We start from the raw sequence: 19,514 nt of genomic DNA, 5'->3' as shown, positions 1-19,514 counted from the left end.
TGGTGGATTGAAATGTGATTACTGTAGAGGCCCTTAGGTTTCAGTGAACTCATTGTCATTTTCAAGAAACCAGTGTGTGAACACCTGAGCTGTGTACTATGGTGTGTTTTTACTGGTGGAAGTAGCCATCAAAAAATGAGTACACTGCGATCATGAAGGGCTGGACTGGTCATAACAATACTCAAGTACACTATGGTGTTTAAACAATGCTCAGCTGTTACTATGGGGCCCAAAGTATGACAAGAACATATCTCCCACACCATTACAGCACCACCACCAGCCTGGACTCTTGATAGAAGGCAGAATAAATCCATTCTTTGCACCCCAAATTCTGATGCTTTCACCTGAATGCTGCAGGTGAAACTGGAAGTCATTAGATCTTAATCTACTATGCTATCTCTATCTACTCTATGCTCAAAGTTGGCAGATCTATGTGGATTATAGCTACAAGTTCCTGTTCCTAGCTGACAGGAATAGTACCCTGTGATGTCTTCTGCTACTATAGCCCATCTTCTTTAAGGTTCAACGTGTTGCGTGTCTAGAGACTGTATTCCACATACCTTGGCTGTGACTAGTGCTTCTTTGAGCCACGGCTGGTTTTCTATTACCTTGAACCTATCTGCCCAGTACCCTCTGACCTTTGATCTCTCAACATGCACTTTCATCCACACAAGTGCTTCTCACAGATTATTTCCTCATATTAGAACCATCCTATGTAAATGTGAGTTGCTTGTTTGTGAAAATCTCAGTAGACCAGTATTTTCTGAAATACTCAGGCTACCCCATCTGACACCAACAATCAAATCACTTGAACCCCCTTTCGGTCAGGATGTGACATTTTGGACTTCGTTTTGGGTTTTTGTTTACTTTAGCTAGAAGTTTTTGGTTTGCTGTTTGTTTACTTTCATTTAGTTAGGTGTTTTTCCTGTTTACTTCTGGTGATGGTAGTTTTAGTTTCTATGCTTCAGGTGTGTTTTTGGGTTTCTTATTGATTTGTCTAGGTTCTGTGTTTTTATGTGTGTGATGATTGTCTGTCTAGATCTGTTCCTCCGTTTTTAGTTTTGAAGTTTATTTTCTGCCCTGTCCTTCGTATTTCTGTTCTGTGTTCTGGTTTCTGCGTTTACAGTTTTGTTCTTCGTCTAGCTCCTCCAGGTCCTCATTTGTCCCTATCTGGTTCATCTGCCCTGTCTGCTTCCCTGCCTCCTTGTCTCACCTGTTCCCTGTTCCTCTGATTACCTGACCTATTGTTTCATGCCCACCTTTGTCTGTATTTAAGTTTGCCTTCGTCCTTTGTTCCACGCGGTGTCGTTATATCTATTCCATGTCCTCGTGATATGTCCTTTGCGTTACGTCTTCCACGTCTTGTTGGAGCTTTGGATTTACCCTTATTTGTGACCTGTTTTCAATGCCTGTATCTGGACAGTTTGTTGCCCTGCACTCGCCTGTAAGTAAGCGCTGAGAATTAAAGAAGTTTTCTCACTGATCCTACTCTGCTCTCTCCGTACTTGTCTGCCTATGGTCCACCACAAAAATACAGCATTATGACACTTTCTGCCCTATTCTGAGCATCAGAATAGGGCAGAAAGTACTGCTTTTGAAAAGTTTGAGAACCCCTGTTCTAGAGGAAGACTACAGAAGATCCTTCAGTGTTTTCCTATACTGTAGTGTTTCCTGTCCGTTTTTGTTAAGCGTTTATATTGTGTTGAACACTACTGTCACATTATTTCAGCACACCTATACTACTCTTTACTTATATAATGAATAATTTTTAATTCAAAGTAATATAAGGCTTTTTATTTTAAAACCTTTGTAGTCTTTGTGATTTTTTTAACAGCTAGTTTTTTTAAGGATGAAGGTGAAAGCCACTGGGTGGTTCTGTTATTAAGGTTGTGTATGTAGGTGTGCGCACACTACAGACCCGCTTCCTCTTGGCCGTAGACTACTCCTACGCAACGCCACAAACACACAGGCAAAGGAAGTGACTGGTCATTATTCATCACTGAACAGAGCGTTCATGTGTACAGACCCTCGCCTGTCTCATAATAATGTCAGCACAACCAAACGCACATCTATCACATATGTAAAGGTCAATTCTGATAGAGTGCAAATGCCTTTCTCTGGTGTAGCAGACTCCCAGGAGATTACAGAAGAATAGAACATTTAAATAACGTACGTCAGGACAATAACACAATGTATTATTCTTTTTTGGACTTTTTTGGCAACAAAGACAATTGTTTTGTCTATGGGTGGGGGTATTGCTGTTTGGCATTATATCCAGCAGTTGTGAAGGAGCTCAACATCAGTCTAAAGACACTTTATTTTCTTTATGGTTTATTTCTCCTTTACATATATTAAGAATTAAAAACAAAACTACAGAGTTTCAAAGGCAGCTTTCTCTGCATCCTTTAATGTGCTGTGCTGCACAGTGTATGATCCTGTACAAAAGTATTTGAACTTGAACTGCACCATTGCAACCCTGGTTGTACTTTTAGGGTTGCTGCCCCTGCTGGAAGGTGAATCTATTCAAATTACAAATAGGTGGGTTCTACTTAATAAGGTGACTTTTGAAGGGAATTGGTTGAACTGGATTTTATTTAGGGCAATCAGATCAAAGTAAACCCAAGGATGTACATATGTTTGCATTTGCTGTGTAAAAAACAGCATGGAGAGTTTAACAGCCTAAATGCATTTGGTAGGTAGTTAGATTTAAAACAGTTGGCTCAGCTCTTGTAGAAAAGACAATTTAATTACAAACATAAAACCTTCTGTGTGCACTTATAATACAAGACAGTGTGAAGTTAATTTCTCTTTCAGAAATAAAAAAGTACTTGTGTTTAATATATATATATATATATATATATATATATATATATATAATTGTGACTAAAGGTGTTACACATTTTTCCTGATTCAAATGTTCAATAAGCTGCTCTCTGAGTCAGTGGTTACTTATACTGGTACTGAACCGAGTGGCTGACAATCTAATCTGAAAATCTGCCTTCCGCTAGTTCAAACAGTGATGACCTGTCTAACAAAAAATAAGAGGTGCATATATATCGATGACCTCTCTCTCTTTTAGTCCTCAGCTCTGAAAGTGAAACATCCTCTGACCGATTTTCACCACCTGATTGAAAAGAATCTGTACTGTTCTCAATGGGGTTTAGCTGAATGTGTGATGCAGAAGCAGTCCGCCATAAAGAGGCCCAGGCTATTCCAGTCTCCGCTCATGAAAGCTTGTGTGTGTGTCAGTACTGACGCATGATGGATCGGTGACTCACGCTGACTGTTGCCATGGCTGTTGGATACTTGATAAGTCAGTTGTGGTGGAATGCTCTGACCTCTTTCTGTACTTCTTCAAATATCATTCATGTTCATGTGTTGCTTTTGTTTTTTGTTGTCAACTGGGTTAGGGGGGTAACAGCATGAATGCAAATGAGTAGGTTTCTTAGTAAAAATGTTGTGTTTTTTACCTATTAAAAGGTTTTTGACTATATTCTGTTAATGTGTCTGTGAATTGGATATGACTTCAGTGGAATGAATTTTAATATAACATTAATGATCTAACACCTAGGTTGCTTCAGGATTTTTTAATGAGACAGTTTGGACTGAAATGTCCACATTAAGATGCAGGCGCACTCACAAAGAGGGCAAACAGGAAGACATTTAGTAGATGGCCAGTAGGTTTCCAGAGGTTGTTAATGAGGTTAACACCACATGATACAAGGCTGAATGAATGAGTTTAAGACCCTAAAGAGGACCAGCAGTCAAAGATAAAATAAGATGAGAGTCACTTCATCCAATAACACACTGACTGGAAGGAAGGTTTCCTTACAAAGGCAGAAATAAGTCCAGGACAGGATGTTTCATTAATAGACTGAAAGTCTCCAGACAATAGCCTGACTCACTGATAGGACAAAATTGACAAAAGGCAAAGCAAAATACAAAATTTACAAATTACAGACATGCTTTTCATGACCTAATAGCAGTATTTTCCATAATCAGTAGAGATCTCAGTTCCTTTCTAACCTACCGTATATTAAAAGTAAAAATGCAAATATTCACTGTGGATTTACAGGAGAATCACACAGATAGAGACTGTAAGAGAGGATGGATGGATGGATGGATGGATGGATGGGTGGATGGATGGATGGGTGGATGGATGGATGGATGGGTGGATGGATGGGTGGATGGATGGATGGATGGGTGGATGGATGGATGGGTGGGTGGATGGGTGGATGGATGGGTGGATGGGTGGATGGATGGGTGGATGGATGGGTGGATGGATGGATGGATGGATGGATGGGTGGATGGATGGATGGATGGGTGGATGGATGGATGGGTGGATGGATGGGTGGATGGATGGATGGATGGGTGGATGGATGGGTGGATGGATGGATGGATGGATGGGTGGATGGGTGGATGGATGGGTGGATGGATGGATGGGTGGGTGGATGGATGGATGGGTGGATGGATGGATGGGTGGATGGATGGATGGGTGGGTGGATGGGTGGATGGATGGGTGGATGGGTGGATGGATGGGTGGATGGATGGGTGGATGGATGGATGGATGGATGGATGGATGGATGGGTGGATGGATGGGTGGATGGATGGGTGGATGGATGGATGGATGGATGGATGGGTGGATGGATGGATGGATGGGTGGATGGATGGGTGGATGGATGGATGGATGGATGGATGGGTGGATGGATGGATGGGTGGATGGATGGATGGATGGGTGGATGGATGGGTGGGTGGATGGATGGGTGGATGGATGGGTGGGTGGATGGGTGAAAATACACCTAAGACAAAATATAGGGGTATTTTTTCAGCAGTTTCTCACACCTGGAAATTACTCAAATCAAATTCTATACTTTCCCAAAGTGCATAGAAATCATGGACAAAAAAACAAAGAAAATATATTTAATTTTACAACCAGTACGTTAGCTAAATAAACAGGAATTTAGGAGAAAAGAGGAGTACACGCTATCAGACGGCGAGACGAAGACTCAGAGCGGTATTATTTGAGTTCCCGTAAATATACCTCTTTTATTAATGGGAAATAAATACAGAGAAATTGAAGGTCCAATCAATTTGTGCAGGAGAGATCGGACGAAACACCAACTCACCTTCCTTGGTTTCACTTTGTCCTGGTAGTCATACTGAAAGATGCCTTTATAGCTTAGACCCAGCCACCAAGGGATCCCCTGCTTGTCCTAAAAAACACAGCAAAACTTCCCAGATATCTGCTTGCAGGCCCCGAGGAAACAAAACTCTGTGAAGTGCATATGTGAGAATAAAAGTAAAGGCAGAGCAGTAAAACTGTACCTTTACACCATAGTAATGCACTCCATATGTGGGCAGAGATTCCACAATGCTCATATAACTGTAAGGAGAAGAAAGACATATATCTAATGAAGAACAGAAGAAAGTCTTCCACATACAGGACATAAACAAAACCAGAGACAAATAAACATACTTAACAATAGCCTGCCCTCTAGACTGCCCACTGAGCTTCTTGTAATGCTCTATTACCCGGTCTTCACTGTAAGAGAGAGCAATAGGTGAAAACAGGACATCATTATGGAGACAGAAAGTGGATGAGTCTGCATGATCAATAACTGAGCAGGTTCTCACCAATAAGCCAAAGATGGGTGCTCTTTAAGAGCTTGAGTTGGCAGAGCAGGGAGCTTTTTCAGATCAGACTTCGTTGCATCATCGCTGCACAAAAAATAGGAAAAGAAATGTAGTTAACCATATTTCTCCAAGTCTAAGGATGAGCTAAGGATGGTTCTACATGCACATAAAAGCCTAACAGATGCTAACAGACATTAAAAGAAGAATATACAATTTATACTATTTATTAAACTGTTTTCAAACCTCTTCAAAAGGGAATGGGAGTACAAGAACTGCATTCAGTAAAAAAAACAAGAAGAATAAGTGCTGATGGCCAAAATATGTGCTCTATTTTAAGTACTGGGTGTGGTCTAAGTCTAAACAGCTGCTGGAAGAAAAAGAGCAACAGAAATACAGATTCCAAATCAAAAGAGAAGCAAAGATAAGTGGGGATAAAAACTATCAGGGAAGGAGCCGGAACAGATTAAGACGCAGATAGAGAAAATAAGACACGGAGCCATGCAGAAAGCTACAAGGACTTGGCCCAGTTTTCAGACCTCCAGTGGCAAGAGTTCTTAATGCTCTACTCTAATCCCCAGGCCTCACTCTAGCCTCCACCAAAGGCCCCAGAAGATTGGGAAAGCCCTGGGAACATGACAACCTATGAGCTAGGTCTCTGGAAGAGATCCCATCGCCCAGCCTGTCTGTTCTTCGATGTGTGAAAACAGCTGTGTCTGCTCTTGCTCATATCTGCTCATGATGCTAATTATTAAGTACAGTGCCTTGCAAAAAATAAGCTCACCCTCTGAACTTTTTTACGTTTTGTTTTGGTAAAACCACTTACATTATTGGGATTTTACCACTTATTGGGATTTTACGTGACAGACAAATACAAGTTAACACATAACCTTTCAAAATTCTGTTACAAATAAACATCTGAAAAGTGTGACGTACATTTGGATTCAGTCCCTTTTAATCTAACGCCCCTAAATGATTAGCCTTTAAAGGCAATCTAAGTGCACCTGTGTGGAAATCAATCCCAGTATTAACACAGCTGTTCTGCGAAGGCATTAGAGGTTTGTTAGAGAACATTAGTGAACAAATCACATCAGTAAGACCAAGGAATCAACCGAACTGGTCAGGGATAAAGTTATGGAGGTTTAATGCCAGGTTAGGTTAGAAAACATGTTCCAAGCTTTGAACACCCCAGGAAGTTCTCTTTGATCCCTAATCCAAAACTGGGGACAATAGGACCCAAATAAAAAACTACCAAGCCATCGCCATCACCCTAAACTCACAGGCAGTAAAGGGGCCTGTGGTGACATTGGAGAAGCTACAAAGATCCACAGCTCATGTGAAAGAATCTGCCAATCTGGCAACTTGTAATTGTGCACTCTACAAATCTGGCACTGATGGCAGACTGGCAAGAAGAAAGCTATTGTTAAAAGAAATCCATAAAAAGTCCTATTTACAATTGAAGTGTGCCACAAGACATGTAGGGACAAGGCAAACAAGTGGAAACAGCTGCTCTAAGTTAAACTAACGCTGCACATCATGTTGAATACACCATCCCCATGCTGAGACATGGTAGTGGTGTTGGTGGAATCATGCTGTGGGGATGCTTTTCTTCAGGGATAAGGAAGCTGGTCAGAGGTGATGGGAAGATGGATGGAGCTAAATACAGGACAATGCTGAAAACAAAAACTGTTAGAGGCTGCAAAAGGTTTAAAACTGGTAGATTGGTATTGTCACTTTCCAGGAGAACAATAGAAGAATTTATTTGTAAAGTAAAAAACTGACTATACTATAAAATAATACAAATTTCCAAATATATACAAATTTGTGTTGGCCTATTACATAAAATTCCCCTAGGATTTTATGCTATGGGGATCCCACAGGATACACATCACCATTAAAAAGAAACCGGCATACAACAACATTTTATTTCTCTTTGGGATTAAAAAAGTATTTTTGAATTAGAATTTTAGAAAGGATACTCTAACGAGTCAATAGTATATATATTTAGTAAAGCCGGCAATAATAATATGTAATAGTATATGGCTACACAAATGGCACAGTTTAAGGACATTTAGAAAAGTAATATACGTGTGTGACTGTGTGTGTGTGGTGTGTGTTGAGGGGGGGTAAGTAAAGAGAAGAAAGATGAAAGGAATGTCTCCAGAGTGTTACATTCAAACCTTCTGTACGATGCTTTGTGTATTTGATTCTTTCACAGGCGGAAATGGGGTCAAAGGTGACGGCTGCTGTAGTCTGTTATCAGACCACGCTTTATGTTCGTTGTTTAGATGAAATATTACAGAAACAGATAGCTCAACACCCACTGAGTTCAATTTAGATTAAAAACTAGGGCTGAAACATTGAATCGCATTAATCGTGATTAATCGATTGTTAAAATAATTGTTAATTTAATAAATAAATATATTGTCAAATAATCGTTAAATGGAATATACAGACTCTAAAACATGTAATTTTCTGAAGGAACAAGCCACTCAGAGCAGTAATTAGGCCATTTTACAAAACATATATACATTTTAGATGAAAAACTTTCGGGCACAGCATTGGTGGTGTAGGGGTTAAGCGCGCGACCATGTGCAGAAGCTATAGTCGCCGTTGCGGCTGCCCCTGGTTTGAGTCCTGGACCCGGCGACCTTTGCCGAATGTCTCCCCCTCTCTTTGCCCCTCTTTCCTGTCTTCCTACTGAAATGAAAAATAAAGGCCTCTAGTGCCGCAATATAAAAAAAAGAAAAACTTTCTTTGTCAGTAAATATGCTAATAAAAAAAAATTATTAATCAATTGGCAAAATAATTGTTAATTGCAGCCCTATTAAAAACACAACGAAAAATATTTCACTTTTTTTAACACTTGCTATCATTACATTAGTTTTCTGTGAATAGGTAGCTCCATAAAAAGTCCTAAGTCACATCTGTGCTTTTCATACAGAAAGGCAACAAATCAGTGCATCCAAGTTACGTTTTGAAAAGGAAAAGAGTTGCATGAGATGTGTGTCACTTAAGGAGTGATACAACACTGTTCAAAGGAGAACAGGAGCAGACAAACAGCTGATATATTCTCCGTTGTCTTCCTATCGGGGCTCCTGCTTTCAAGTTCAACACACAGCAAGAGTCACACTTTCAGACACATTCTTTACACTGACTGGCTAAAGTACAGGGATCACGTCTTGAGTAAAATTTTGGAGTAAATTAACTTTTAAAGTCAGAGGCTACAATTGCAGGCACACTAATATAGATATCCTGTTAGTTTTAGGTATTTTCATTGTATTTAGTGCATACTCTCTCCAAACAACAACTGAAATGGTATTAGAATAGAATGGTATTTTAGGTGAGCAAATCTGATTTCATTCCTGCAGAGGTGCTTACCTGGTAAAATCCCCTTTACCTTCCTGTGAAAGGAAAGGAGAGTAAAAAAGTAAAACGTATTAGAGATACATGAATTATAACTGAGCAGTAACCATAAATTCTGTGTTTATGTTCTGTTTGTAGAGGTAAATGAGTAATAAAAGGCACACTGCTGGAACAAAGGGGAGGCATTAAACATTCATTTAGAGGGAAACCTTTGAAGCACAGCAGTGGAGATACCTGATACTGAACATCTGCACCTGCACACAGGGGGCGAACACACTCAAACACACATAGATATAAACCATTCAGTCCAGTCTGTGTAACATGACCTTGCATAATCACAGTTAATGGACTGACCTACTCAAAGGGAGGGACAAGAAAAAGAGAAGGATGGAGGTGAGGAAGAGTTTTGATATTGAAGAGACAACCTGATGTTATTTTCCACCACAAAATGTATCTAACGGAAAAATATTTCCGGTCAGCTATGCATGTTTTATATGCAGTAATACTTAGTCATAAAATGATGATGAAAATTTTACAATTTCATCAAAGATTTAGTCAGAAGAAACTAAACTTTAAAGAGGCAAGACCATTTAATGTGGATTTGAATGCCCCCAGCGCCTTCCCACACATAAAAGTGATTGCCGACCATATTTTCTAATTTAGGTTTAATCTGTTAATTAGGAAACCAGCAGTTTATGTAAGATCAGACATTTTGAATTGGGATCAAAGGCTGTTGAAGACGTTTAAGTTGTTATAGGACTATTTCATTTGCATCCAACAGCCCATTGAATATCTCAAGTACTGGGATTAATGTATGGGCTGAACAAAAAAACAAAAAAACAATTCACACACATACGTTATAACTCATACAAAAAACTCTTACTTGCAGGATGTAGGAGGCTAATTCAAAGACCACCTCGCTGTCCACTTCAATGAGCTCCTGCAAAAATGAGAGAAGATAAAATTAAAAGCCTTGAATGATACATTGTTTGGAAGAGATAACGAGCAGATAAATAAACGTTGTCATTCAAGATACGCGAGTAAATTCCTTTTCCAGTACAAGCCACATTTCTCACTCTTTTCTAATCTCTCCAATCAGAGATAAGAAGGGAAGTGAAGTGGGGTTGTGGTTGATTTCAAAGTATGCTCTGAAAAAAACTCATTAGCGAATAATACGCTAATCAGGCCAAGAGCTCTGAGAAGCTACAAGTGTAGAAGAATGTATACATGTGTGGTTTGTTTGCATTTTTACCAGCAATGTGTGAGATACTTTCTCCGTATGCAAAACTGGACAAAAGGATAAGGGTCAACAGGATGCGAGTAGTGAGTGAGGAATGCTAGGAATGCTGCTTTACATTTCACTTCTTAATTGGTTGGAAGTTCAGGCAGTCTGGATGAAATACGAGAATGAGAAAAGCCACAGAGGGCATACCACCCAGGATGGCTACAAATCACCGGATACTTTTTTTCCCTGGTGCATGTTCTTTTATGGTGAAACTGAATTTTGCCATGTTCAAAATTTTACATAAAAAGACAAATGCATTTTAAAGTCCTACTACTTTGAATGATCCAAATGTTCTTAAGATCATCTTCTGCTGAACCTGGAAGCATTGGCTTTGTTGTTTAACTTGGAGTCCATGTGGGACGCGATGGGCTGCTTTTTCACTACCACCAGAATACAGATGATAAAAGATCTTAAGCAACGTAAAAGGTTTTCTTTATAGATGAATCTATGATCGAAAAGTATTTTTTCCTCAGTTAATATAATTCAAAACGTGAAACTCATATTAAATAGATTCAGTAGACAGTGATATATTTCTGGTCTTTATTTCTGTTATTTCTGAGTATTTTTCCCAACAGTTAATGAAAAATAATCAATATCTTTATTACAAAAGATCAATGAACTATTTTTAAATACAGATATGTTATGTTGCAGACCTACACATCATGGAAAAAACTGCAGGTTAAAGACTTCTCCAGCAGACAGTCACTGATATTATCCGAAAGAAAGATTAAGCCACAAATGGTTATTGCTAAAGAAGCTGGCTCTACACATTATTGTAAACAAGCAGATTGGTGGCAAGCTGAGTGGAAGAAAAACAATTTTGTAGAAAAAGCTGCAAAAACAACAGGGATAACTGAAGCTTTGAGTGGATTCTGAAGCAAACCCAATTCAAGAGTTTGGTTAGATCAAAGACATGGGTTAAACCTGTCACATCCCTTCTATTAAGCTAGTCCTGAGAGAAGCATCTTACTTGGCCTTAGGAGAACAAGGAATAGACGCAATGATCCGAATGTATTTTTTTATGTAAAAGTAAATTGATCCTTTCAATTTGAAATCCAGCTCCCAGAGGCTGAATGAAGAGTGGATAGGTAAACAATTCAAGCTCCAGTCTGAAGTTTCCATGGTGAGTTATAATTTAGGAAGCCATGTCATCTATAGGTGTTGGTCAAGTGGGTGAGCTTTATGGAGATGCTGATTTTATTCCTCAGCAGGACTTGACACCTGCCTACGCTGGCAAAAGTACCAACACCTGTTTTAATGACTATGGTACCATTATGCTTTACTGGCCAGCAATCTGACCTGACTTGAATTCCCATAGATTTTTGTTAAGACGAAGATGAGAGACACCAGACCCAACAATGCAGATGAGCAGAAGGCCACTATTAAAGAAACTCAAGCGTCCTTCACACATGTGCAGAATCTGACTGATCACCTCCATGTCACGCCACATTGACGCAGTAATTCATGCAAAACGAGCCCCAACCAAGCATTGAGTGTATACAGTATTGTACAGTACACTGACATAGTTTTCAGCAGTATATTTCGGATATTTCTTTATTTAAAAATGCTTTTTGTTTTACTAGTTAATTGTTATATTCTAATAAAAAAAAATCTTTGGTGTTGATTAAGCCATAATCAACAAACTTACAAAAACAAGCACATAATATTTCTCTGTCTATAAGGAATCTATTTATTGTAAACATCTCTATCTGAAATAAATAACTGAAAAGAAAGACTGTAGATGTACTTTTTTCATGCTAAACACGCCCTCTTCTGGACAAACTACACAACTGCTGGACAGAGCTTTCAATAAATGCAGCGGTTGCTGAGCAGACTGCATTCACATGGGTGGGAGCTGCAGTGAGTGGTATCTTACTTGTGAACAAAAACAGCTTTTTTGCAATTCAAGTTTTCTCTGTTTTTAGCTTTTTGTCACACTTAGTACTGTAGTAAATATTTTCAACTGCCATTTTCTAAGCCTACATAAAGTGCTTCAGCAGTGCCATATGGCAATTAATGTGTCAAATTATTCGCTAACTGCTGGAATGTGGAGCAGCACACAGCGTGGTGGCTAACAGCTGATGCAAACTGTTCACATTTTGTGCTTCATCAAATCAGTGTGCAGGACGAAGGTCCAAGCTTTCCTCGTGTGGCATCTCTCCATTTAGGTCAGTAATGAGGCTAAAAGAAAACCTGCCTCAAAAACTCCAACTTCTTTGACCAAAATGATTTCAAACCTAATAAAATCTTGGTTTTACAATTGCCGTCTAACGTTAACACTAATCATGACGATATTCATTTTGAGCTTTCGTTTATGCATTTGAATAGTTTTTTTCAGGGTGGAAAGATTCTACAATAAATAACCTCAATGCTTTTTAGAAAACATTAATTAATTACACAAAAACAGTACCTTTTGCCTGAAGACCAAAAAGCTGTAAGATTCCCCTTTTTTTTGGATTTTTTTAAGGAGTGTGCATTTAGTCAGTGAGTTTTAAAGTTAAACTATTGATGGGCAAAATGTTAAGATCAAGGTGTGATGTTTTAGATCAACAATAAAGAACGTCATTTAAATATAAAACTATGCAAAAACCACTTAATTTATTAAGTATTATTACCTTTTTGCCCTTTAAAAACTTTAATAGTCTGAAGATTTTCCAGAATTTTTCAGTAGTGGAAAATGGTCAATTACAATTTCATATTTTTCCGGACTTTTCAAGACTGCATAGTTGGGTTTTCCAACCATCCCAAACACACTTTTAAACGTGTTTGGGCATGGATAAAAGATTCTGGAATGGCACCAACCTCAACCATGATAAAAATGTGTGAATTATGTTTAGAAGCTAAGCCTATGCCAGGGAACCGACCAATTAAAACGAGCTCTACAATTTAGAACAAGAAGAGTGGCCTGTATTATGCCAGAACTAGGCTGGTTGTTACAGAATGTGTGTGGTTTCTCTACAACTTGGTAAAGGACATTTAATAAATTATTTTCGGTTTTTGAATGCATGTAAAGGATTTGAGAAATTAAATCCTGTGCAACCAATATTTGAAATATTTTATAACCCATATGAATACATTCACATATTATCAGGTGCCAGTGATATTTCAGATGTAAAATTATACCAATGTAAAATGTTTACCTTGTATATGATGGACTTTGCATTGAGAAAGAATAGCTCAATTGTTGCATTGTCCTTCAGGTAGGAAATACTTTCAATGTAGAACCTAAAAGCACAGAAAAAAAGTTATTAAAACATGAAAACTCTAAAGCATGTCAGTTAAGTTGGTAAATAAAGTGTGAGTTTTATTATCTACTGGTTTTAGCTCTAAAAAGTAATACACAAAAAAATACACAAGCTTTGGCTTCTACTACATTGAATTGTGTTAGAGTGCAATGATTAAAATGACCAGAGGGGGGCACACCATACCAAAGGCTAAACCAGGAAGACCAGCATCTCCTCACTCGTTTTACACAAAATAGCCCTCTCACCATGTTGGCTGGCAGTAATCCACTATTAGTCTGTTATCGTCTGCACATTCCCCAATCTGAACATGCAGACACCTGAACTCACATACGCTCACAGACTTCAAATGTGCACATTCTGCATACCGCTGAGCAGCACCAGGAGTGATCCAGTACAAAAATACACACTCTCAGCAACTGGAGAGAAAAGCACAGTAACCCACTTCTGGCAGAGCAGTGAGCAGGGAACTAACATAATAATGCAGACTAAATTTAGCTCATGAATACATGCAGACCCAGAGGGGAGCAAGGATGGTGCACTGGGAGCCTACACATTGCTAGCTACTGAAGTGGAAATGTAACAAAAAAAATCTCTGTGCTACAGATGCTCTCACATGCCCTTTTGCATGTTAGGTGATGCTTTATTAAATCCTTTATTAGCATTAATTTGTACAGCACAGTATGCACACAAAGCAAAAGCATTCATACATGTTGAACTTGTTCACACCTTATCCCATACAACCTTCAGTAATTTGTACTGGAATTTTATGTAATAGATATGTGATAAACAAACAAGAAATAATACTGAAATGAAACAAAAATTATATCTGGTTTATAGGTCTTTAAAAACAGAATTTGGTATGCATTTGTATTCAGCCACCTTTAGTGTTATACTCCTGACTCAATTCCAGTGCAAGCAAATGCCTTTGGAAGTCACCCAATCAGTAAATATAAGCCATCTGAGTGTAATTTATTACAAACGCAGCTGTTCTGTGAAGGCCTGAGAGGTTTGGTAGGGAACATCAGTGAAAAAAACAGCATCAGAGAACAAACTTTAAACATCTGGCTTTTCTGGAAGTATTGCTGTTGTTGAAAGAAAGTCTTATATAAAATTTGACACAAGGTATGAAGGGGACAAGTTTAGTTAGATGAGAACTAAAACTGAAACATGGTGGTGGCAGCATTATGCTGTGGGAATGCTTTTTGTCAACAGGGGCAGGGAAGCTGGTCAGAGCTGATGGGAAAATGTATGGGGGTATAAACAGGACAATCCTGGAGGAAAACCTGTCATAGGCTGAGCAGGAGTTGAGCCTGAGGGAAGGTTCACACTGAAATTGTGTACCTCCCCCAAAGAGGTAAAGATAAAATACTTTGTGTTGGTCTATCTCATGAAGTCCTATTAAAATATATTGCAGTATTAAGTTTAAACATTACAAAATGTGAAAAGGCTCAAAGGCTATAAATACTTGAGGGCACAGTTTATGAACATAAGTGAGATAGGTGCGATAATGAGACCAAAGCACATACTGCACATGTGAATCAGTAGATTGATGCGTATGAGTGTGTATAGGTATTGAGTGTGAGGGGTCGTAGGGGTGATCGATAGTTAAGGGTTTGAATCGCTTTACTGATTGAACTGCAAGAGAGAATGAGAGGAGCTTCGTCAATATTCAGTGTGAACATTTAATTAAAGCCACAGTGCAAATGAGACAGAGACACACACACACACTGCCAGCGCTGCAGCAAGCGTGCACAAGAACACTTCCTGAGATGAGCATGTGCCACACATTTATAGGGAACGCAAACAGGACATTAATAACACATGAGCATGCAAAGTGTGTAACGTGCATGCACACAGAAACACCCCAAACCCAGAATATTGTGCCTATTCGACCATATGGTGAGACTGATAATAGATAAAGGCTTTTCAAGCAAAGTCTGGAATGTACATGTCTACTGAGTGAATTTAAAAAATGTGTCTGGGAAGTGTTTGAAAGAGGTTTCACCCAGCGTGACATTTGCAAAGATTGAGGTTAGGCGACTGGCTTGAACTGTGCGTGGAGGGAAAAGGGGATGCAGCCTCGAAATGGTGTCAAAGTTCACAGTATCCCCACCCCAACCTCAAACACCTATTAGTCTATGTAAATACACAAAGAGAGACCCCCACCCCCATCCTTCACCCTGCCCAACTCACCACCACCACCGCATACAAACTCTGCCATTTAAAACAATCCTGTGTTTGACATTTGATACAGACAGGATCTCAAGTCAGCAGTTATCAATGAAATCTTCACATTTAAACCACATCACAGTTGCATTGTGTGCCAGTGCCATGGTAGTCTACATATGAGCATGTGCAGAGAATTCGGACATTGGTATACAGCTGGTTCATTATGTCGTTACCTTTGTTGTAAATGTCACCCTGGAAATATCTAATCAATGGCATTGTTTAAGGTCCTTAATATGCATCATGCTATGTATGTTTTTAACAAGGAGTATATTATATGTTGCATCTCTGAAGTAAGTTGTATCCAAGGACAGGGAACAAGAAGGACACAGTTGAGTTTCACTTTCAGGATTTCTCTAAGAATCCACTTGTTTGTGGAAGTTTTTTGATTCCATCAACATTTCTGTTTCAGATTTCTAAACATCCTACTGGAAAAACTTTAAATACAGTTGAAAAACAAACATGCACCACACTGTTTTGTTGTCACTGAGAAAATGCTGAAAATTAAGGAGTGTGTTACACAAGAGTAGGGCCAGTATATGAGAAGAATAAAGGCCAACATACGAGAGGAATTCAGTTTTTAAACTTGACACAGCATCACAGAAAGTATAAGAGACCAACTAAAGAGATAGGTCATGAATTGGGATCTTTTACTATGTTGTTAAGTGTTATATCCAGTGCTGTGATAAAGTATTTGCCTCCTTACAAATGTCTTCAGTTTTTCCTTTTTTCGTAGCTAGACATTGAAACCAGCCCTATTTGAAATTATAAATAATTCCTCCCCTTAAATAATTAATTACTGTGATTAACCATACAGCTAAGTTTAATTTCACCATCCATACCCAAGGTGGTTCACTGCCTGACCTGTAGAAAGTGAAAATGTAGAAAATGAAGAAATCCCTTATACCAAACTACTCTGGCAACATGAAATAGGGCAAAAAGAGTTCGAAATACAACAAATCAGTCACAATCTTAAGAGATCCAAAACAGATGGCAAGCAAAACAACTATCAGTCTGACAAGGGTTACAAATCCTTTGGGACTCCAGCAAACCAAAGTGAGATTTATAATCATGGGATGGAGAAAACATAGAAAAGTGGGGACTGATCCTAGGAGAGGTCAGTAAGAAAGAGTCTGCGCAGTAATCCCATCCATGAGAGAGTTCCAATGCTGAAGCCCCTGCTGATAAAAAAGAACACAAGAGACCATCTCATATTTCCCAAATTACATCTTGAAGATCCCCAAGATGTGTGGGAAAATATTCTGTGGCCTGACAAAAGGTGAATGTTTCAAAGGTGTGCGTCTGTTACATCTGGTTAATTCCTGCTGTAACTGGTAGAAATAATTCTGCTTAAATCCTACTATGATGATGTAGCATGACCTTAAAAAGATTGTTTGGGCTTGAAAAATAATTCAACAAAGAAGAGTGAGGCAAAATTCCTCCACAGCGATGTAAAAAACTCATTGCCAGTTATTGAGATCACTTGACTGGAGTTGGTAGGTTGGAACAGTCAGTTATTAGGTTTAGGGCCCAAATACATTTTTACAGTGTTAGGTTGATTTGGATAGCTTCTGTCCCTTAATGAACTAAATCACTTGAAAAATGCTTTTTGTTTTTACACAGGTTATCTTTGTCTGATTATAAAATCTGTTTGACAATTTTCTCTATAGAAAGATGTTTTGCTGTCTTTTTCGGAGCACTCCTGCTTCCATGAGGCCATTTGCATAAGATTTACATGCAAAGCATACTGATGAGGCTTAAGAGGCTCATGATTGGCTGAGAGACCCTGTGGCGGTAGTTAAGCACCGAGGTCAAAGCTATTTCATAACTAATCTTATTAATCCGCTCCTACTACTCATGAGTCTGACGTATGTGCATGCACAAACGCACACGCATGCTGACACACTCTATCATCCTTTCGTTTTTATACAGCTATTTAGAAGATGAGTGGTGAAAGTGAAGAAATTATTCAAGAAAGACTCACCTGACACAGAAGTAGAGAACAATAGGACCAGACTTTTTGGGGAATTCATGCTCTAATACCCTTCGGTCCAGCTGAAGCCAACTGAAGTGGCCCCTATTAAGAAAAACAACCGGTCAATGCCATTAACTACATATAGTAAGGATACATACACATTCTTCATATTGCAATGAAAATAAATACATGCGTTCTGAGACAAACCATTACACAATGGAAATGTAAACTACTTTCTAAATCAGTATTTATTGCCTTTTTCTGACGAAAACCAAACAAAACCATTTGGACTACTATCAGGAACAAGTCCAAAAGTCTGATCTGACTAGTATAGACTTGTATTGGTTCCCTTGGCAACAGGCATTTATGTTTAAATTATGATGGCATTAGAGAAGACAGTAATATAGTTTTAGTAGTGTTGAAACGATTGCATCTTTTTGGACTAGTTATGGTTTATATATTGCACTGTCTGTCGATTTGACAGCAGAAGAATTTGTTTTCTAATTTCCAGTTTAATGTTAATACAAACAAATTAGACAAATGAAAGCCAACAGAAAACAAAATAAGACTTCTCCATCAGAGAGAATCTAGGTCCTTCAGATTTTATTTTTTTGTTATCTCAACAAATAAAGTGTATAATATAAAAAAAAAAAAAAAAATTAAAACCAATTGCATCTCTTTTTAACATATTATATATTGAAGAAAAAATAGGGTTATTGTAACTGTTATTCTACAGGTTATTGGGTGTTATAGTGAGCAGCAGACATACCTTTTTAGAAAATTAATGTTTTATATTGGTAGCCTTCTTTACCTGTTGAGTTTCGTCTGACTTTATTTTTAAAAGCCTACAGTTCCTACAATAACCTAACTTTAACATTACATCTCTAACTAATAACTTCCACAAAAAGATGTCCAACTTAATACAAAGTCACATATATTGCTTTAAGACAATAACTTTTAGAGACAATCCAGACCTTTTTCCCAACACAGACTGGTGGGAGAATTTTAAAAAGTGGCCCTTCAGGCAAGAATGACTCTACAGAACGTTAGGTATTACGTGATAAAATGAGAATATAAGCACTCTATCACCTACAATCGCCAGTGTTATATAAATACAGCAACAGTAGTGAGGGGTAAAAACATGACTTTTCTTCTGGAATGTCCTGGAGGAAGAAATCAGGAAGTTTCTCAAAACGTAAAATAAAGCCAAGAAAACACAACCTGACATGTCTTGAGGTCCATGCTGTACACAATTAATGTCAAGCCAAGGCGAATGCGAGAATGTTAAAGAAATGAAGGAAGGTGGGAAGGTAAGAAGTCCCCCCTTACTCTTCTCTCCCTCTGTTTCCAACTGAGAGAAAAACAGCAGTGACAGCTTGTCACCCTGGTAACCCTACATGGTCTCCTGGGCAACATCTCTCTCAAACTATCCTCCTTCTCTCTCATGTCATTGCCCCCCACCAACACAACCCTACCCGTCCTGACAGCTGAACAGCCTAAGCTGAATCATCTGCTCTCTCTGGACAAATGTAACAAATCTCTATATGATGTGATTCCTCCAGTGGAAATTGGGCTGCTTTGCTGGGTTGACATTACTAACAATATCTAACAGTATCTGTGAATGCAAAGAGCAAAGGTCAGTCCTGCTTGATATCAGATTCTGCACTTCAGTGAAAAGAGAAAAAAAAAAACTACTGTGTGTCTGTATGAAACTCACTGATGTATTTGCATGCTATCATGCTATGGTGCTTTGTCTTTCTAGGCCACAAAGCACAACTAATTTGGA

The 19,514-nt window shown here is 38.6% G+C and overlaps 1 protein-coding gene across 1 annotated transcript in view; it reads right to left on the bottom strand.

Annotated features, from left to right (window-relative positions):
- frmd4a (FERM domain containing 4A) overlaps positions 1–19,514 on the bottom strand; it is an 81,341-nt gene that overhangs the window by 17,813 nt on the left and 44,014 nt on the right. Inside the window, exons 4-11 of the mRNA XM_047381954.1 lie at positions 17,738–17,830; positions 13,423–13,507; positions 9,881–9,937; positions 9,013–9,035; positions 5,635–5,718; positions 5,477–5,542; positions 5,326–5,383; positions 5,127–5,213 (exon numbers count right to left, since the gene is read on the bottom strand). Coding sequence (XP_047237910.1) covers positions 5,127–5,213; positions 5,326–5,383; positions 5,477–5,542; positions 5,635–5,718; positions 9,013–9,035; positions 9,881–9,937; positions 13,423–13,507; positions 17,738–17,830 — 553 coding nt within the window. The remainder of the gene's footprint in view (positions 1–5,126; positions 5,214–5,325; positions 5,384–5,476; positions 5,543–5,634; positions 5,719–9,012; positions 9,036–9,880; positions 9,938–13,422; positions 13,508–17,737; positions 17,831–19,514) is intronic.

This window comes from Girardinichthys multiradiatus, chromosome 2 (genome assembly GCF_021462225.1).
Source record: "Girardinichthys multiradiatus isolate DD_20200921_A chromosome 2, DD_fGirMul_XY1, whole genome shotgun sequence".
In the NCBI taxonomy this organism is placed as follows: domain Eukaryota; kingdom Metazoa; phylum Chordata; class Actinopteri; order Cyprinodontiformes; family Goodeidae; genus Girardinichthys; species Girardinichthys multiradiatus.
Note: the sequence above shows the minus strand (reverse complement) of the source record. Positions and strands in the feature narration are given on the sequence as shown.